Here is a 22,231-nt window from a genome sequence, read left to right on the forward strand (position 1 = left end):
GTCCTTTGCCACATTGCCCTCTGGAGCGTCAGTTTTCTGACAGCCTTGCCAGCACTTCCTACTATCATTCATTTTTATTTTCTAAAAGGATTGAATAAATGTCCTCTTACGTTATTTTAATTTTCAAGTCTTTTATTGCTACTACAAGCGTGCATTTGTCTGTGATTGATTGCCGCTAGCGTTTCTTGTTTGGCTTTTACATCGGTTGCTCCTTGAATATTTGGTTGTGCAGATGCCTTTTGCAGTTTTCTTTTTTTAAATTTTATTTTATTAATTTATTCTTATTACATCTCAATTGTTATCCCCTCCCTTGTATCCTTCCATTCCTCCCTCCCTCCCATTTTCCCCTTACTGCCCACCCCTATGACTGTGATTGAGGGGGACCTCCTCCCCCTGTGTATGCTCATAGGGTATCAAGTCTTTTTGCACATTTTTCTTTTGAAATGCTCTTGGCTTTTAGAAGGCTCTAACATTAACAGGGGAAAAAATCTTTGTTTTTCACTTATTTTGTGTGTATTTTTTTTAATCCGTTTTGAAAATTTGGTTGCTTTAACAAATGATCTCTATTTATATAGCTTATTTTTATAGTTTTATTTATGCTTTTGGGATTAAGGTCCTATATTTAAAGATCTCCCGTCAGTATTGACCTGGATCTATATCGTCAGCTTATGGGATTTACTTTAAAACACACAGCCTTAATAAATAAAGTCTTGGCTTAGTGTGGAGTGGGGGTCTATTTTCCCCAAATATTTAGTCATGCGACCAAAATATGTAGAGTTTTAATTTTTTTTCTTTCTGGACTTGTTTCCTGTCTTGTGACCTTCTGATGGTTTTCAGTTTTCCACTATATGTGGATTTCAATGCCATTGCTACCATTGTGACGTTCTCATATGAACTCGAGACTTCTGGTGTTCTGCTGTGCCTTTGAGCTGAAGGTCGGGCCTGTGTTCTTCATCTGTATTCCTGTACGCGAATACAAAGTCCTGGCTTTTTTGTTTTGATTTCTTTTTTCTTTTTGTTATTTTCATTTGAAAAAAAAAGCCACATATTTTCTTTAAGATGAACTTAGAGTCATTTTGTCATGTTAAAAAAAAAGCCTCTTGAGATTCTGTTTTGAATTGCACTAAAATTCCTAACCCTAACCCTAACCCTAGGTTGAGGATGGCAGACATTATTATAACATCCCTGTTCCCGTGGGACCAGGGAATTGCTTCATCCCGTCATGGCTTGTTTTTTTTTTTTTTTTTTTTTAAAGCTAAGGATTTGCCATTAACTTCATGTGTATTTTTTCTTCATGTTTATTTACATTTGTTATACTTAGGATATTTAAGTATTAGCACATGTATATGGGTATTGTGTATGCATGTAAAGTTTACTGTTATTCTGGAAACTCTTTCCCCATATTATTTCTAGATAGTTTTTTGCTGGTTTATATAGGAATATGTGCTTCATATTTATTTTGTAACTACCTTACTTAATCCTTACTATTTCTGATAATGTCCCTCCGTTGAACCCGTCCCCCCATTAGTCTCTTTTTATTCTTTTGGCCATTTCTCTCATGCTTGGAATATGGCATGAATGAAATGTCATTTTTAAAAAATTGGCTGAAAAATAAAAGAAGCAGGGAGTCCTCTCCCTAAAACTGGTATGGACGTGGAGGAGCTGTTTCTTCTGGCCAGAATGCCACAGGCCGGGCTGACAACGGATACTGGCTGGCACTCTTGGAGACGCTGTGGCCACATGGCAGTTTCACTGCTCCAGGTGCTCTGCGGCTGCCTCCTCAGATCACGTTGGCTGATCAAGCCCTTCAGATGGCAACTCCCACCCTTTGCACTGTATACACAAAGTGTGTCCCGTATTTTCACCCAACTCTCTCCTCTCTTCTCTCCACTACGAATCCACAGCCCCATATTTCTTGTTTTCCTCATTCTGTGGTTTCTAAGCTGTGTTATGGCACGTGGCTTCATCGCTTGAGACATAAGCAGCTATGAAATTTCTGACACAGCCTCTCATATCGCCTAGGGAATCATCACATGGCTCTTGTAACCCTACAGTGTCTTTTCCATCCGCTCTAGCTAGGGTTGCTCTCTGCCTGCAGCTCTGTTCCTGTGAACGATGCCCACACTCCTCAGCCTTTGCCTGGCACGCCATCTTTGTCTAAGTTAACACAAAGCCTCTATTCAACCTGTAATTATTCTCACCCACCTCATGTATCATTGCTATACTCTTAGATCCCAGCCTCCCCATGTCTCTATGTTTGAACCTAGTTTCAACCCTTATTTTATTGTTTATACTCAAAGAAACACACTCGAGAAAAATAGTAATTGACAAACAACTTTACTTTTAAGTCTATTGTTCTAACAAAAACAATAGCAATATAAGGCAGAAGCATAATTGTAGGTAAGAAGCGTATGCTTGTATGAATGTATTAATCCAAATTTCTACATTACTACTTAAGAAAGTAATCATTTGATGAATTAAAAATATCATAAGTGCGGGTGGGTGGGAGATATCTTGGTAGGTAAAGTTCTTGACTTATAAGAATGAGGATCTGACTTCAATCTCTAGCACCTGTGTAAAAAAAAAAAAAAAGCTCCAAGTGGTGGCACATGCTGGAAACAGGAGGGTTCCCGGGCTTTGCTGGCTCTCCATCCTTGCTGAGCTAGTGAGCTCCAGACCTCAGTGAGAGATCTTGTCTCAGAAAATAAGGTGGTCAGACTCCAACTGTCCTAATCCAACACTCTTCAGTGGGTACAGAGCACCTTGCACTGTTCTTGGTTCTGGAAACCTGACTGAAGCGATGAAGGAATGAGGAAAAATCAGACAGATGGGTACACAGCAAGGCTGGAACCAAGTGTGGAGGGCACACAGGTGCACAGAAAAGCTGGAACTAGGTGCACTGTCACACAGGTGTACAGAAAAGCTGGAACCAGGTGTGCCATACACAAAAGTGCACAGAAAAGCTGGAACCAGGTGTGCTGGGCACACAGGGGCACAGAAAAGCAGGAACCAGGTGGGCCGTGCACACAGGTGCACAGAAAAGTTGGAACCAGGTGTGCTGGGCACACAGATGTACAGAAAAGGTAGAACCAGATGCACCATGCTTGCTGGTATGGAAGGGCACTAACTGCCCACCAAGCCAGACCTCATCATGCTTGTTATGTCCAGCACAGAGAGAAGTGGTTAGCCTGTCTTGGTAGGAGGCTTCTGCTAGGGGTGCTGTCTCAGGCGGTACGCCATCTGGAGGAGGGCATTGCTACATACTTTCTGCACACACTGACAACATTTCCAAGAAGACCAGAGGAAGGCTTTGCAATTCCCATGGGTTTGAGGCATTGGTCCTTATCAAGACGTGAACGCAGGGCTTCTTCTTCTCCCCACAACCAAGTGCCCATTTCTCACTTTTATAGGATGAATTCATTTTAAAAATTTTGAGTTAAAGTAACAATAGTGACAGTCACCATGCCCAATGCTGAGCACCCAGTGCTGATTTCTTGGCTAAATTCTGCATATTTGTGGTTTAATTTAATCAGCTTAATCGCCACAGTGTCCTGTGACGTTCACATTTTTTGACAATCTCATTTCACACAAGTTAGTGAAACTTGCCCATATCAACACCTCCATTCATCCATTCATGGGCTGTGCTAGGTCTAACCCCTGTTCTTACATCACAGTTTATGCTCTTAAATTTTTAAATTAAATTTTTAAATTTTTTTATGCTGTTTTTGGGTGTAATGTATACTGTGTGTATGTGTATGCACACATATGCACGCACACACACTGACACACACACACACACACACACATACACACCATGCAGGTGCATGTATGCCATGGCACGCATGTGGAGGTCAGGACAACTTTCAGTAGTTAGTTCTTTCCTTCCGCTCAGATTGTTGGGTTTGTGTGACAATTGCTTTTGTCCATTGGGCCATCTTGATGGCCCTCTGCATTTTCAAATGGCTTATAAAATATCAAAATAATATTATTCCATAGTGCATTAGAATTGTATGAAATCTGAATATCACTCTCCATAAATAAAGCTTTATTGGGACACAGCCACACTCCTTTGTCGCTGTATGGCTGATGGTATGCAGAGTCATTGCTGCCGCAGGCACCACACAGCTGGCAGAGCCGCAGTGTTTACTATCTGGGCTTTACTGGAAATGCTTGCTAGTTCTTTTCTGTGGTCCTCCCCACTGATCCACACTTAGAAAAATTTCATTGGAGCATTAATTTTTGTGTGTGTGTGTGTGTGTGTGTGTGTGTGTGTGTGTTCAATAGGGCTTAGCTTAGTCTGGTAGTTTTGATTGACGTGCCCACTAGATGCTGAGTCTAAGGGTATCCTTTAGATTGCCTCTGCTTTATGTTTCTGAATATAGACTGGAGATTTTTTTTCTCTCTTACTGGATGCTGTTTTCAGACTTGCCAACGGCCTGCTTTGCCCAGACTGTGGACTGCAGGCCTGTGGTTTCCACGCCCCCCCCCCATCCATTTATTGAGCTGACATTTGGATGCAGAAATCACTCCATCTTCTTTCTTTTGCAGTGGCTTGCTCTCTTCTGACTATGTGGAGATTCACTATGAAAATGGGAAGCCGATGTACTCTAAGGTATAGTAAAACAACCAGGTCTCCTGCAGCGTCAAGTATATCCATCCTAGGACTACCCAGAACTGCACTGTTCTGATGTCTGTCAAAAAGACCACGTGGCCTTCTGTGCAAGGGAACTAAATCACAGAGGGAGAATTCACGAGAACTTAAAATGCTGAAGCTACATTAAAGTCTGTGTATCAGAACCATAAGAGGATTTTATTGTTTTGATTTTTACACTCACTACCTTATTAAGTGATCAGATGAGCTTTAAAGTTTCACATCAGCACCATAAATACCATTTGGTTATCCTTTATCTAAAATACTTGGGGACAGACTTTTTTTTTTTTTTTTTTTTGCTTTAAACTTGAAAGTATTTGCACACATATAGTGATGTGTGGGGAGAGAGCTCTAGTTTAAACATAAAATTCATTTGTATTTCACCTACACCTGAATGCATAGCTTGAAGGTAAGTTTGTACATTTTAGAAAATTTTGCTCAAGAAACAGTTTTGGGTATGGAATTTTCCACTCCTGCTGACATGCTGGTGTTGCAGACTTTTGGAGACTTTCAGATTAGAGATGCTCAGCCAGGCTCATGGCCGTGGAATCAGAATAATAAGGCTGTGAGACCTCTTACAGTGATGGTTGGTGCAAGCAGCTGATGCCCATGATGCAATGCAGGCAGGGAAATGAGCCTGGGGGATTCCTCCCTGGGCCTCCTTTGAGGTCATGCAATCCAGGTTGGCCATAAACTCAAGGTTCACTCTCCTTCATGCTCAGATCAAAGGCCTGTGCTGTTATACTCAGCTTTATTTCATTATTATATTTTATTTATTTATTTATTTATTTTTTCTTGCTGGTGATCATATTCAGGATGTTGGGGATGACAGACAGTGCTCTACCACTGGACTGTAGCCCCAGCCCTTCTCCACTTAACCCTTACAAGATGTCCAGGAGGTGGGATTAAAGGCGTGTGCCACCACACCCAGCTGAAGTGGGTATTCTTATTCCTGCAGTAAAAAGAAAGAAACAGAGACACAGAGAAGCCAGAAAAGGCACTCAGGACCACCCCAGGCTGTAACATAAAGATAATTGAGTGCCTGAAATTGTTTATGTGGAGGTGATCTTTCCTTCTCACCAGAAAGAACCAATAAAGAACAAATGGGCTTAAAGGAAAGCAAGAGAGACATCACCAGTAATGTGCGACAAACAGTGATTTCCATCAGCCAGGCAGAAAAATCCATGGAATGGGCACAGGAAAGAAATGATTACTTTTAGGGAATGTCCAGCTGCTGCTGAGACCCAGTAGTGTCCAGTAAACCTCAGACACTGAGGCAGAAGCAAGAAACAAGCAATGTGTGAGAGGAAGGACAGAATTTGTATTTTGAATGTCACACAGCAGTGGCACCTTTCAAGTGTAGACCTGCAGAGCTGTGAACCAGGGAGACATGGGATTCCTAGCACATGCTTGTAGGTAGCCATAAATGGCCATGGTGTGTCGCAGGACTTAGTAAGTCTGTTTGATTAGCAATGGGCACATTTGAGTGTGCTCTGGCCTTTGAAGTGTGTCCACAGACCAGGGAGCCCCGGGCGTGCGTGTGGTTCTTACTACTGTCAGCTCTCTCCCAGCTGCCTCTGGAATTTCAAATCTCCCTGAGACCAACACCATGGAACGGGACCAGCAGTGCCAACTCAAGCGCAGGAATGGTGCTCGCTGGCTTTTGTACAAAACCACGCTGCTGTCACCTGCGCTGGCGCTCTGAGCACTGCGCATGAGCACTGCGCATGCTGACTCATGCATGAGCCTGGAGGAGAGGAGATTGCACAAGGACTTTCCAGGCTCAGCAAATGGGCCACCTTTGCAGCTTCAGTAACCTGACCCAAACATTTCTCTAAGAAAATCAGGATTATTTTTATTTTAGAAGTACAATAGCTAATTGGTGCACAGAGTTCATTTGAGGTATCCCAAATGAGGCCTTCTTATTAATAAGATATTCCAAGTCTCCTGTGGTTGTAATGTATTTAAAGCAAAAGCTACATTAACTCTGGAAAAAGAAGCTATGTTCACTGCAGTTTGATTTTATGTTCATTCTTTTTCTTGCATTTATGACCCATTTCCTCTAACAGTTCATATACCCAAACTTACTCATCCATAGATAATGGACTAATGGTAACATTCTATTTTACACACACACACACACACACACACACACACACACACACACACACACACACACATACACACACCCTCAAGCCCTAAGAGAATACTGTGCACACATTCTTTGCAGGACATACAGAATCTAGTGACAGGATAAATACTTTAGCATGCATGAAAACTTTCTTTATGTTGGATTATTATTTACAAAACTGCACAGCGGTCTTCTAACTTGTTTGTTATTATTTATTTAAAATATTAATGATTGTCCTAAGGAAAAACTTCACAGATGTGGTCTGAACACATTCTTAGAAACGGCTGAAGGATGAATTTTGAGAATAAGACTCTCTTCATCAAAAGGTTATATATATTTTATTATTTTGGGCCATAACGACAATTTTTGCTTCTGAAATTATGTGAGAATTTGTATACATTCACATTACCGTTACATACATAACTTTAAAAGCATCTTTTTTTTTTTAAACGAGCTTTCCAAAGATTTGTGTCTATGTTGGTTAAGAAAGCTTTTGTGAGGAGCACCAGAAAAGAAAATTAATGTCCAAGAATGGCAAGGCTTCTTATTCGTTCTGTGAGCTGATCCCTGACTGAGGGCTGGAGAGATGCTCAGTGGTTAAGGGCATGCGCTGCTCTTGCAGAGGACCTGAGTTGGTTCCTGGCACCCATGTTAGGTGCCTCACAACTGCTTGTAACTCCAGCTCCACGTAATCCAATGCCCTTTTCTGGGTTCTACCCTCATATGCACATTCCCACCCCACTTACCATACAAAGCTAATTAAAACAACAACAAAAGACCCCTTATTGTGTAGACAAAGGAAGCTATATCCACCTTCACTCCCCTCACCCACTATGTGCTGCTATTTGACTAGAAATGCCTGGGACCATAATCAACCTGTGAGAGCCCACAGGTAAAACATAGATGTGGAAACTTAAAACACTGTGGGGGTTAAGATGAAAATCCCCTGTTCCCAATCCTAGATGTTGCTAATGCTTTTGACTTTTACTGAATCAAAGTGGGCTGAAAAGAGAAGCAAATACAGAAATCAGAGAGAAAAAAAACTACTTATCCCCAACTCCAAAATCATGTTCATGGTCTAGGTGCCATGTAGGGGTCTGCTGAAGTACACTGGGCAGTTTCCTTTGTGTACCCAGCCAAGCAGATTTTATTACAGTCCCTCGATTGCACTACTGCGTGCACAAAGTGTAATGCAACACACAATAGGGCAACTTCGTTGATTTCATTTAACTCCTTCAAAAAGACAACCTATTTATGTTCTTCTTTGGTTTAAGCAAGCTTATTGGGGCATAATTCATATACCGTGAAGTACACAATTAAATTGTTTTTTTACTATATTTGCAGAATTATGCATCCATTAACATAATCTAATTTTAAAACATTTTTCATCGCCCCACAAAGAAACGTCTTATCTATTAGCAGCATTTCCCAGGAGGCACTCTTTAACAGCATAGGTAGCCACTAATCTACTTTTCTGCCTCTATAAATTGCCTATTTTGGAACATAAATGGAAGCCTATAATATGTGGTCCTTTGTGAGTGGTTTCTTTTTTCCCCCAGCTTTATTGAAGCATAATTGAAAAATGCAAATTGTGTACTTAAAGGTGTGCAACTTAGATTTTATACATAAGAATGTTATATAGTTGAGTTGTGCCAAACAAATTTCATGTGCACCGGGGAATAATCAGTACACTGAAGCTGATGAACACGTCCTCTTAATCCTGTAGCTGTTTTTGTTAGTAGGGGCATTTAAAAACCTACCTCATCGCAGCAGATTTTAAGTCTCTAATAGAGTAACTGTAGTCACCGTGTGGCTCTCTCTGTCTCCACAGTGTATTCTACTCACACAACTACTAAAGCTTTGTATCCTTTGACCATTATCTCTTTATTTGTCCCTTGCCCCTGACAACGGTTAGTCCATCCTCTGCTTCCGTGAGCATGACTCTCTTTCACGCTACCCGTGAGGGTCTGTGCAACATTCGTCTCTCTCTGCTGGATCTTTTAGCACAGTCCCACCATGTTGCCATAGTGGCAGGATTTCTCTCCTTACGTGGTTGGGTAATATTCCGCTGTGGACACGGTTCTCCACTCATCCATGTAACCAGTTTCCCCAGCTTGGTAATGTGAATGAAGCTGAGATGGATACACCGTGCACTTGTCTCTCTGAGATTCAGATTTCCTTTCTTTTTATTTGTTTTAAATGGATCTCCATTCTTTAATGCTGATCTGCAGTTCTACCAGAAGTCTACAAATGTTCTCTCTCCCCCACAGCCACGCCAACATATGTCCCTTGTCTTTTTCACAATAGCCATTCTTATAAGTGTGAGGTATAGCTCACTGTAGTTTAATTTTGCATTTCTCTCGTGATCTTAGCTGTTTTTCCAAGTTGAGTTAAAACATATGTCCACTGGACTAGGGAGATGGCTTGAGGGGTGGGGAGGACACTTGTCTACAAATACGGATACCTAAGTTTTTATCCCCGGCACTCACATTAAGAGCCGGGCGTGGTGGCGCACGCCTTTAATCCCAGCACTTGGGAGGCAGAGGCAGGCAGATCGCTGTGAGTTCGAGGCCAGCCTGGTCTACAAAGTGAGTCCAGGATGGCCAAGGCTACACAGAGAAACCCTGTCTCGAAAAACCAAAAAAAAAAAGAACTCATGCATGTCTATTGGAGAATGGAGACAGGCAGATCCTGAGAGCTCTCTGGCCACCCAGTCTAGCTAAATGAGCAAACTTCTGGTTGGGTGGAAGGCCCTGTTTCAAGGTGATAGGAGAACCATGGAAGAAGATACCTGATGTCCTGATGTGGCTTCTGCAGAAGTGTGCAAAAGCTTCCACACACTTCCATGCCATCCTACACACACACACACACACACACACACCACGTGGGATATATATACATACGTATGTATGTATTCAACAGAAAGGTCAGTCAGCTCATCAGTTCAACTCTAACCTTATTCCTGTTTTAGGTAAAGACATGCATCCGTGAGCCAGTGATGCCTCCCTACCCCGTGTGGAGAAGGCTTTCTACTCACCCTATTCTTTCCCACACCAGTGTGATCACGTGACTATTTTAGCATGATCCTTATCACACTGTGAGCTTGGTGTGGCTGAAGCTCACTGTATTTGTGAGGCTTTGGCATCAGGAGGGCACTGATGCCAGCTGGGTGAGTGGATCCTGGATAGATGTTGCTCCTGAGTGGAAGTGGAATCAGTGTAGAGCAGAGGGATTTGGAGAGTGAAAAGTTTCAGTCCTGCGTTTTCTTCTCTGGTTTCTTTTTCTGTCCTTCTTTCTCCCTGATCTGTTTTCTACTTCCCTGTGATCTCTTCCTTTATATTCATTTAGTGAATTTTCTTAGACTTTTTCTCCATCCATTTTCTACCTCTCAAGCTGTATTTGGAATGAACAATTCTTATTTTTATGTTCTGTCCCTAGCCAGAAAGTTTGGGATTCTATTTTTACAATAAATTTAGATGCTCCTATGTTACTTGTAAACGCGTTATAATATTTTGTAGCTTTTGGATCAATAGCTAGCTTAAGAGTTGCTTGCTGTTAGGTGAATAATGAACAATTTAAATAATAACAGGAAAGATTACACATGCTAGGTCATTTATACTAGACATGAAATTACAGTAATTAAAATTTCTAGTTTGAAATTAAGCTCACATTGTTGATCATTCAAAATATTGCAATTTCTGGAAATTTTCTGAATACAATCTAGATTATAAAAGGAACATGCGAGGACAACACTGGTTCTTTACAAAGCTATTTTAAGTTTATACAATATAATTTATGTGAAATAGTAAAGTTATAAGGCATTTGGCAGAGCTGAAGTATCCCAGTACTCTCATCAATACACCACCGGAAGAGCTCTTTTCCCTCTTCAATTTAGTGACGGTAAGTTATTAAACTGTTGTTGGAATCTGAAATTCCTCAACTCTCTGAATGTAATTTTTCATTTTCTCATTCTGCAGAAAATCTAGGCACATGTAATCAGCTATAGACATAGACCACTCACTTTTTTAAAAAGACTAGTACACTATGATAGTAGGTCATTTGAGGGTAGCTCTTCACTTCAGTATGTCCCAAGTCTAATTCCGGTTATGCACGGTTCTTTGCCATGGGTGGTGTCACTTGTTTGTAAATGCTTCCCAGACCTTCAGTCAAAGACCTCACTTCTCAGACACCGGGAGCCTCTAGGTCTCCCTGGGAGCAGCTAAGGTTTCGCTGAGTGTTTGGGGCTGTGAAGCTCATAAGCTCTGACTGATTGAATGTCACTGAAGCACTTGAGATAATTAAGCAGGCACAAAGGTTGGAAAAAATTTTAAATTTAATTATTGGCTTGTTTTCTTTTGGTTTTAGTGCTCCTTAAATCTAAAAGTGACGTTCCTACCAACCTGTCCATCTCCTGCCCGTTCACAGACGCCTTCCACTTCTGAATGTTTGCTGCCCTCTCTCCTTGTGGACTTCTGTGGCTTTTTCTTTTTCTTTTTTTTTTTTTTTTTACACATCACTGTTGTTTAAGTGGGTTACAGCAAAGTTTTTTTTTTTTTTATTAAAGTGAGCGGAATTAAATAATGCCTGTTAATAGAGCAATGATATCACAGTATAAACTTTTTCTTTTCACTTTCAAGTTATCGCTTGAATCCCTAAGTTGCTTTTTCTACTCATTTCTGATTAGGAAATGTTTTAAAAGGTAAGAATCACATGGGCTGAGGAGTGTAGCTCAGTAGTAGAGTGCTTGCCTAGCATGCACAAGGTCCTGGGTTCAATGCCCCCCCCCCCCCCGCCCTATGCACACCATGAAGAACAGGCAGACAAACAAGCCCTCAAGCAAACATAACTAAAAACAACTAACCCCACACCAGTGAACAAAACAGAGAAGGGTGCACCAGTGTCTTCCAGTGGAATTCTAAGCTTGCTGACCTTGTGTAGAAGATGGCCGTCATGAGAACACGAGTCAGTTCTTAGAGTCCATGGCTGTGAGCAAAGGCTGTCTAAGAAAGTTGAGAGTGCACTAACTAGGAATTTTCATTTCCTCTGACCATCAATAAGTTCTGTATCTCAGAGAATCCATTTTTTGCTGAGTTTAATTAACAGGCAAACAGTTTTTAGATCTGAAAATGTTGATATTGTGGAGACACACATTGACTTAGCCCTTGACACTGCTTGTCTAATGCCAAGATTGTGCCCAGTCTGAGGGGTCAGCGCTGACTAGCCCTCTTGAGAGGGCTGAGGCTTTCTTACCTGGAAGAAGAGATGTTAACCTGAGGGCCTGAAGACATGACATTCATCTAGGCCTTTTAGCTACTTTTGGCAGAGTCTATACTACCCATCTCCCAATCCTCACACATTGGTTACAGTCAGTTAGTGATTATTCAAGATGGCAGATTCTTTGGAAAGTCCCCTGGAGTTGATTGCTCTGTGTCACAGAGAGTGAAATCCCTCAAATGTGTGTCCTTTGTGTTTTGGCCAACTACAGCAGCAACATGGGTCTCTAGAGTTTCCAAGTGATGTTTTTCAATAATACCTAAAAAAAACTTGCTATAAATTTAACAATAAACTTAGAAAAGATTCTAACATTAACACTAAAATGGAAGTCACCAAACTAGTAAATATACTTCAGATATTAAAAATGAATATTGTATTAACATCAGGAACTGAGTACTCCTCGTGTAAGATTCAGAGAACTTGATAACACAGAACCAAATATACAGTTTCCTACCTTAATTCAAACAGGTGACAATTATCTTTCTAGTTGTCAGTGCAAGTGAATGGAACTTACATATAAAAAGGTCTGGTATATTTATGGGGAAAATAAGAATTATTTTGAGACATGAGTTCTCTGTGTAACAGCCCTGGCTGTCCCAAACTCCATTTATAGACCATGCTGGCCTTGGACTCACAGACAGCCACTTGCCTCCCGAGTGCTGGGATTAAAGGCATGTACCACCACTCCCAACTCAAATAAGAATATCTTAAGGAAAGCCTGCAACTGGCTTTTCTTGGGAAGGCCAAATAAATACAGATGTTTTCTGTGAACTTCTTACAACCACTTGACTTAAGACAGCTCGTATTCTTTGTGACAAAGAACAACTCTGGTAGAATTTACAGTTACTGTATATTTTGTTTTTAGAAACATGTGAAACATTTGAAATGTGATTGCTATATATTGACCTGGGTTCGCAAGTTGCTGAGATGTGTGAACCCATTTGCCCTTGTAAGTTGCAGTGCTAAATACACAAATAGAACTTGGCGTACTATGGATAAATCAATATTTATAAGCAACTTTGCTATTTGAGAGCAGAGGAGCATGCCACAGTGACTGATATCAGAAGCACTCATATTAGGAGTTTTAGATTACTCTTAGAGGCTGGAGGATGCTAGCTCCGTATAAAACTAAAGAGACAAAGATGAAATAAAGTGTCCCCTCAAATGAAAAATGTAGAATGATAGAAGGTATAATCAGACTGTAGTGCAGCTATGGACACCTTTTCAGAGTCATAACATGAACACTAAGTAGCAACTTAAGCCAAGATGGGCAGCGTATGCTGAAATGTATTGAGATGAGAGAGGGCTGTATGAGTCTGTGTCATGGAGATACTTTCTTTCTTATTTATTTGTTTATCTATTTATTTATTTAAACATCAACTCTATTGACATATAACACAAATACAATGACTGTATATTTTGGTTTATGATTTCTTTCTTTTTTAATTACATTTTTTTATTCTTTTAAATCATTTTTTAAATTTAAAGGTATTTGGTCATATGCTTTCCCTTTTTAGATCCTCTAAGCCCCCCCCCCCACCCACTCAACTTTATGCTCTTTCTCAAAAACCCAATAAAACAACAAAACCCCTTCAAGCCAAGAAAACAAAATGAAGCACCACCCCAAACAAAACAACACTAAACAAATAAAAGCACACACACAGAAAAAGAGTGGAATACATTGTATGTTGGCCAACTACTTCTGAACATGAGGCCTGCTGTACAGTGGATGATATACCCAATGTCACTCCATTGGAGGAAAATGATTTTTTCTTTTCCAGCCGGTATACATGACAGTTCAGTTGTTAATTTTAACTTAGTAGCTAGCCATTCTTCATCCATTCATTCACTCATCCAGTTTTTAAAACTCTAACGAAATAAAATATAAAACAAAAACTATCACATCGAAGTTGGGCAAGACAAATCAACAGAAGGAAAAGAGCCGAAGAGAAGGCCTAAGAATCGGAGACCCACTTGTTCGCACCCTCAGGAATTCCATAAAGACACTAACTGGAAGCCATGATATAAGTACAAGGGACCTGGTGTGGACCTATGCAGACCCTGTGCGTGCTGCTTTAGTCTCTTTGAGCTCATATGAGCCTTGCTCGAGTTGATTTAAAGGCCTTGTTTTCTTGACGTCCCTTGTCCTTTCCGGTTCTTACACTCCTTCTGACTCGTTTTCCATGGGGTTCCCTGAGCTCAAAGGAAAGGGATTTGATGGAGACTTTCCCATATAGAGCTGAGTATTCCAAGGCCTCTCACTCTCTTCAAAATGTCTTGCTGTGGGTCTCTATATTTGTTCCCATCTATAGCAGAAGGAAGCTTCTCTGATGATGGTTTAACAAGGCGCTGATCTGTGAGTATAGCAGAATATTATTGAGTCACTTTGTCACCACGTTCCCCCCCCTTTTTTTTTTGGGTCAGTGTTCTTTGGTTTTACCCTAAGTCCTTGGGCTGTCTAATCTCAGATTCTTGATCGCCAGCTATGGGTTCCACCTCATGAGTGGCCCTTAGTCAAATCAGTTATTGCTTGGTTACTCCCATATCTTTGTGCCATTGCCCATAGTCTACCTTGCAGGTAGTACATCATTGTAGATAAAGGGTCTGTGGTTGGCTTGGTGTTTATGTTTATCTTTGATAACATGGAGAGTACTTTAGGAAGATAATTTCTAAAGTGGAGCAAATCCAATTACAGCAGCATAATCTACTTAACATGCATATAAACATAAGAAGAAGAGCTGTGTGCGAAGGGGAGAAGAGACTGTTGTTTATCCACATCTGTTTGTAACTATTTCTATAGTGCATGCTTAAGAAGTGCATGCAAACCTTATTATTGACATTGGTTTTATTTCCTATAAAGCCCCTCTCTCCTCTATTAAACACATGCAAACTTGTGCATTTTTTAATGCTTGCTCAGCCCTATGTTTGACTTCAAATAGGAGTTTCTTATGTACGTGCATTCTCGACCTCAATGATCTTTCTCTACAGAACTATCTGACACAGGGCTATCAATGTGTAAGATTCAATCAGTAAGGCATTCTTTGTTTTGTAGGGCGGAGAGCACTGTTACTACCATGGAAGCATCAGAGGTGTTAAAGACTCCAGGGTGGCTCTGTCGACGTGCAATGGACTCCAGTAAGTGGCATTTTCTTGGGTCTTCCCGACCTCCAGGCTTGTTCTTATCTATTCACTTTTTTAATATTAGTGACTTTTCCATGTCAATGCTATAATGGGGAGTAGTTCCAGGGAGCTAAAGTCCCCTCTTCTTTAATACCTAGACTTTGTAGGAAACTCAGAAATTAAACAAATCATTACATAGATCAATAATTCCCATTTTGGTTGATGCTATGAGGGGAAAGGACAGGGACATATTAATTAGCTTTCTGTTACTGGGACAAAATCCCTGAGATAATCAACGTATAAGAGGAAAGGATTATTTTAGCTCAAGCTTTGGAGGTTTGAATCCATGATGAGCTGATGTCATTACTTTAGGCCACACCAATGGTGAGGAGCCACACCATTGTCGATTGAAGGTGTGTAATGCAACAAAACTGCTCACTGTATGGCTAAGAGAGATAGAGAGCAAGAAGGAGACTGAAGTCTCATACTGCCCTCCCTCCCCGACCCCTGACTTCTTACAAGGCTCATGGGGATTTCACTACCTCCTAGTAGTACCACTCAGTGGTGAAATCGGATCCTTGTAGTGGACCTGTGGAGACATTTCAGACCCAAACTTTAGCAGGAGCTTATAGAGTGGCTCATTCTAGTTGATGCTGCACCTGCAGGTCTATGGCAAAGGCCATATTAGTTGGATCAGATCTAAGTCTAACGAGGCATCAGCCCAGGAAGGAAGGAATGCTAAGAGGAACTCACACATCGTCTGGAGGCAGACTCTTTGAAACACATAAACATGTTTTAGACCAAATCAAGGTGGTGCCTCGGATAAAGGTTTGGCTTTGGCCATATGATGAAAAAGGGTCTTAAAACCCTGTTCAAACATTGTTTAAAAAAAAAAATCTCATGTCTCCCTAATTTAATTGTAGTTTCTATGACATAGTATTTAATAGGAATCCACAATTTACAAGTGTAAAGATACTTCTGTTAGCCTCTTCAGAGTAAGAGATGGTTTTAGAATGTTCTTAGACAATGGAGTGGCCAACTTTCTTGTAGGTGATACGAAATATGCACTAGTTCATACTGTTCTGGCATAAGCAATTTATCCCACACCACACGAGAGATCTCATCCAGATCAATGTTGTCCTCATTGAAAAAAAAAAAACATTGAGTTTGCAGGCTCTGGGGGAATGCTTCACACTTTTGCAGCTTGCATGTTGCCTAGTAGAGTCCTTGGAGTGGCAAGACCACTGCAGGGTTCCATGCAGCTCCTGAGAGTTTTTTCTGGGACTGTACTAAGACACTTGCACAGAGTCGCTATTTAATGACACTGTTGAGATGCTCACTTGGCGGCTCCATTGGCTGACTCTCCGCCTGGTGTCTTGTGTTACAGTGGCATGTTTGAAGATGACACCTTCGTGTATATGATAGAGCCGCTGGAGCTGACTCATGACGAGGTGGGTCGGCGACGTCTATTTCCTTACGGTGTTTAGTTTTTCCAGCACGTGGAGACAAAACACATCAAAGAGCCTTTATCAGTGTCACCTGGTTTTAGACTTAGGATGTTATTGTGGCAGGCCTTTGTGCCAGTGAGGGCAGAGCAGAGGTATCAGGCCTAGGAACTCTGAAGTAAGCCCATTCTTTTCACTCTTTGGAGGGAGCAGGGAGGGTCTTTGTTTTGCACTGGGTGCCATGGACTCCATTAGAAATATGTTCACACTCACTAGCTCCTTTGGAGAATTGTGTCAGAATATACTTACTTCTGTTACTGGAACTAGTTACTGGGGAAACCTGTGATCCAGACAATGACTGCATGATAACACACACGGCTCTGAGATGGAGAAGAAAATAGTGCTTCAGCCTGTGTAGGCCAGCAGCTGTACCCAGAAACCCCATCGTCCTGCTGTGCTGTTCTCGCTGTCAGTGTCACCGGCTTTACGGTCTAACACGGACTCATCAGCGTTATATTGAGAGCTTACTCCATTTTGCATTCATGATAAAATTGATATCCTGAGACTCGTGATGGGGGTGCGAAAGATGAGTAAGAAGTCACACATGACATTCCAGGAGGTCGTTCCTGGCTGAAGAGAGCAAAGGCCATCAAGGTGGAGGGGGAATCTTGAGTAAAGGCCTTAAGGGACTTGGAACATTCCCAGGCCTGTGAAGGTGTAAAGGCTCTGCGTGGGCACTGCTTGCTGTGTTCTGATGATTATAGGAGTCGTGACAGTGCAGGCGCAAGGTGAAGATTGGCAGGTGATGACTCGGTGAGGTCACAGAGTGATGATCAGAATGATGTGGTCATTTGATGGAGAGCAGAAAATAGTTTGGGTGGGGCACAGGGTGTTACTATGAAGTCCAGGCCTCCTGTCTGTCTTCTGGATGTTCTGTGTGTGCCACCATGTCCAGATGGAAACGTTAAAAATAAAACAACTTATTTTAAGGATATAGTAGTCAGTGTTGGAGAAATGGCTCAGAGGTTAAGAGCACTCACTGGCTGTTCTTCCAGAGGTTCCGAGTTCTATCACCAGTAACCACATGGTAGCTCACAACCATCTATAATGTGATCTGGTGCCCTCTTCTGGCAGGCAGAATACTGTATACATAATAACTAAATAAATCTTAAAAAAAGAATATAGTAGTCATTTGAAGTAGTTAATGTATATTACTATAAGCTATATATATGTGTGTATATATTTACTTATAGTGTATGAGTGTTCTGTGTGTCTGTGCAGTGTTTGAGCAGCCGAGCAAAGGCCATAGGAGCTCTAGGAAGCAGAGTTACAGATGGGTGTGAGTAGCCATGTGGGTGCCAGAAACTGCCTTCTCTGCAAGGCAACAAGAACATTCAACTGCTGAACAATCTCATCAACCCTGACGTCCAGGCTTTTCATAATAAAAGTCAGCATTTATTTTCGTGTGTGTGTGTGTGTGTGTGTGTGTGTGTGTGTGTGTGTGAGTGACACACAATGGGATAACTTCTCAAATTTGAGACAGAAAAGCCATTAAATTTGTACCTGGTGATATTTGAACGAGCCGTATAGGTTTTGATGAATAACTTTAAACCTTTCCAGAAAGCGATGACAGTGTGTCCTAGATTAAGCTGTCTGATGAGTAAACCATGCTCCCTATTCCATGCGCAGGCAGGTAACCCTCTTAGAGCAGAAACACTTGACTTTTGCCCTTGGCTAACTGCTCTCTTACTTCCCTCACCAAAGAAATCCCCCAAAGAAAACAACAACAAATCCAAAATAGTTCTCTAAGCTCTTGCATTTTAAGACTGTATAAATGGGATAATTTCCAGAGCATCCATTATAGGACAATGTTTGCAGACTCGGTGATGCATTGCAGCATCTGCTGAACTGCTAAAGGTTTATATACATATAAACTCTTATTATCTAAATCTTTAAAGAACTGGTGCTTCGTCACTACAGCTGTAATTACACTGCTCGGGGACGATGGTTGCGTGCTTATTATCCTTTGTTCCCTGCCTGCCTCCTACCGCCTCCCTTTTGTTCACAGAGCAATGTGTTCTCATTCTCGCTGTGGGTGGGGGCAAAGGAACAGAACTTGAAACTTTAAGTGATTTGTAAAAATCGTGTTGCAGATTCAGAGGTGAATTTCACTACACACTAGGTGTCTTTTCATCTGTTGCCAGAATAAAGAGCTCACTAGAATAGCTTTGGATTTTTGGATGTTCATGTTTATTATTATTGTTGTTGTTGTTATTATTATTAATGTTATCATGCTTTCTAGTAAGTCAAGAGTATGGACAGGATATTTCCAGTAAGAATTCAATCAATATTGAAATCTTGCAAAATCAATGTTCGAAAGCCACAAATCTACTACTAATATATTAGACAATTTGTAGAGCAAAATAGACAATTAAAAAGTAATTATCCATCATACCATCCACAAAGATAATCTCATCACCTTTTAGCAAATATTCATACAGTTTTTCAATCGCAGTTTTTCACATATATTTTAACTAAGTTGACTGGATCATCATTTCATAGCACAACTTAATGCAGTAATGCTGAGGAGGGAAGCTCAGCTGAAGAACGGCCTCCATCAGATTGGCCTGTGGCGTGTCTGTGGAGCATTTTCTTGGCTGCTGATTTATGTAGGATGGCCAAGCCCATCGTGGGTGGCTCTATCCCTAGACAGGTGGCATAAAATAATCATCCCTGGGCTATATCAAAAAAGGACGCTGAGCGAGCTAGAAGAAGCAAGCCAGTAAGCATCATTCCACTAGGTTCCTGCCTCTCAGTTCCTGCCCTCAGTTTCTTCCGAGAGGGACTGTAACCTACAATCTGGACTCGACCCTTTCCTCCTCAAGTTGGCTTGGCCCATGTTTTCTCATAGCAACAGAAAGCCAACTAGGACGGGGATAGAATACGGACTACATTGGGTGTCTTGTTGGGAATATGTTGGACAATACACACATAAACGCTGGCTGGCAGGCAGGCAGGAAGCACTGAGCTATCAATGCTACTTCCTCTTCTAATAATGTAATGAGTCAGTGTAATTTCTAGGCCAAAGGGTATGGGTATTTTCAAGGTTGCTTATGGATATTATTAAACTCTTTCTCAAGCCATGTCATGAGTGATGAGTGAGTACATTCTGCCTTGCAGCTGTAATTAACTACGGATGTCATAATTTTTAAATCATTTACAAGTTAGTGGGGGAAACTGTTGTTTCATCTTTTCAAAATGTATGTTTTAAAAGCGTATTGAATCACTAATGTAGCAGGGTGTGGTGGCGCACACCTGGAATCCCAGCACTCACAGAGACAGGCGGGTCTCTGTGAGTTCAAGGCCAGCCTGGTTTACAAAGCTGGTCCAGAACCGCCAAGGCTACGCAGAGGGGCCCTGTCTCAGGGGCAGGGATTTTGGGGTAGGGGAGCAATGTTTTCTCATGCTGGTGGCCATACTGTTTTTTTCTTATGCATTTCCCACTTTGGTGCTTTGAAAGAAGCTGAGATTTAAGAGCAACAGACATAAAACTGCTTTGATCTAAAGTGGGGCAGCTGAAGGGCACTGTTTTATTTAAAATTAATGATTCAACAAGGCAAACCTCTTTCCTTCCAGTAGCTAACGTCCCTGTGTAAGGAAGGGTATTAGAGAAAGCATTGCGCTTAACACAGTTCCGTAGAGGTGTCTTCTGTCTCACGTTCTCATTTCCTGCAATTGTTTTTGTTTCAGAAAAGCACAGGCCAACCACACATGATCCAGAAAACCTTGGCAGGACAATATTCTAAGCAGATGAAGAATCTCAGTAAGTTTTAATTAAAATAGCCGTGATATGTGTGGGGATTGAGACTTGGCAGACCTCTAGATGCGCAGACTCATTGGGAAGGGAAATTGGTTTGCGAGTTGGGGTCAGCAGTGTGGGTGGGGAGTGGAGTCCCAGCTGAGCCTTGCCTGGGATGAGGCATAGGGAATTGTTTTCAATGGAGATGACAAATGAAGGTCTGGGAACCTGACTGTAGCCAAATGTAACTGATGACTGCAGGGCCAGGCAGGAGGCCAGCCTTTCTGGGCTGCCTCCCCCCTTCACCCGGCCCCTGAAGCATCTTTAGTATGCCAATGTTGGTAAGGCCTTCTTTTGATTTCCTGGGGGCATGCCATCCTATTCCTATATATTGATGTCCAGAATCTTTCATAATTTATGCAAAACCTTATGCCACCTTCTCACTTTAAATTCTAAAATAAATTGGGCACACATAGCAGAGGTCTTAAGATATTGTTAACCGGTTGTAGGTCAAACAACCATCTTCTAATCAACCTTGGGCACCTCACATTTTTTCACAATGAGAAGAAAACAGCATTTGAACTGTCTTTGTGAGTGTGAAATGTTGAACAATCAATGCACTGTTTCACTGTAGGATCTTCTGGCTTTGCGATGACATTTATTATTAATGGCACTGTTCCTTCGTGTAATATTTGGAGTCTATTCTCAATGGAAATCTGTCCGCCTCCACTTGATGTTCATTTTCCTCTTACGCAGGCACAAATGGCGGTGACCAGTGGCCTTTGCTACCTGAGTTACAGTGGCTGAGAAGAAGCAAAAGAGCAGCAAGTGTGAGTGTAGCCTTGGGCCCCAGACCTGCCTCTGTTACCCTCGGGAGCCCGCCCGACACCCTATCTCAACTTTCCTCTTCAGAACCAAATCAACACAGAGAAACTTCCGTCTCTTGTGCATCTTCAGCACAATGCTGTTTATCCTTCTCTCCCTGTTGATGATTCAATCTGATTAGTGTGTCCTATGAAGCCCCGGTGTCATGTAAAAAAAATGTGCTGTTTTAGTTCTTTTTTCACTGTGGTTTTTCTTATGAAACTTGGAGCAAATTTTTTTTTTAATTGAAAAGCACAGCAGGGCTGTTGAGATAGCTAAGCAGGAGAAGCTTAGACCTGAACTCCATCCTTGTGACCGACTGGTGGAAAGAGACAGTTGATTCCGGTAGTTGACCTCAGGGCATGCACTCACCCTCCCCACACAAACAAACAAATAAGCAATAAAGAGGGAATGCGCGACAACTTTAGAGGTAATATGGCTTATACAATATCATATAAAACACTTCTGCTAAGAATATCAGCTAATCAAGTTTATTTGTATTTCTCCCAAATTGAAAAAAAAATTTTTTTTACTACGCCAAATTTGAAACCTGGATGTGCTTTTCAGAAACAGAGTGACACAATGCCGTTCCTCTCTTGGCAATATGACAGTGGTTAAATAAAAGTCATGAGATGACATACGAGGAACTGTTGTGTGCCTTTTGTGCAGTGATACATGCACAGGGGCATTGTAACTAAAGATGTAGTAAATTAGAAGACTGTTGTGATTGCGACTATTTAGTAATTACATGGTGAATGCCATGGAACCAAGAATTAATTCTACAGCTTATAGGTTACATGGTAATTCACTAGATGACTTAATGAGTAATTATAGCACAAATTACACATTTTAGACAATACTTAATAGAATGTATTTTTTTTCGTGTTAAATGAATTAGACTCCCCAGGGATTTAAAACTTAGTTCAAGTTTGAATCATCTTCTTGCC

At 41.3% G+C, this 22,231-nt stretch overlaps 1 protein-coding gene across 2 annotated transcripts in view; it reads left to right on the forward strand.

Annotated features, from left to right (window-relative positions):
- Adam23 (ADAM metallopeptidase domain 23) overlaps window positions 1-22,231 on the forward strand; it is a 144,795-nt gene that overhangs the window by 65,605 nt on the left and 56,959 nt on the right. For both annotated transcript variants that reach the window (XM_051153932.1, XM_051153931.1), the window contains exons 4-8: window positions 4,549-4,612; window positions 15,109-15,191; window positions 16,564-16,627; window positions 20,372-20,444; window positions 21,177-21,250. In XM_051153932.1, coding sequence (XP_051009889.1) covers window positions 4,549-4,612; window positions 15,109-15,191; window positions 16,564-16,627; window positions 20,372-20,444; window positions 21,177-21,250 — 358 coding nt within the window. The remainder of the gene's footprint in view (window positions 1-4,548; window positions 4,613-15,108; window positions 15,192-16,563; window positions 16,628-20,371; window positions 20,445-21,176; window positions 21,251-22,231) is intronic.

Source organism: Acomys russatus, chromosome 12 (genome assembly GCF_903995435.1).
Source record: "Acomys russatus chromosome 12, mAcoRus1.1, whole genome shotgun sequence".
NCBI lineage: Eukaryota > Metazoa > Chordata > Mammalia > Rodentia > Muridae > Acomys > Acomys russatus.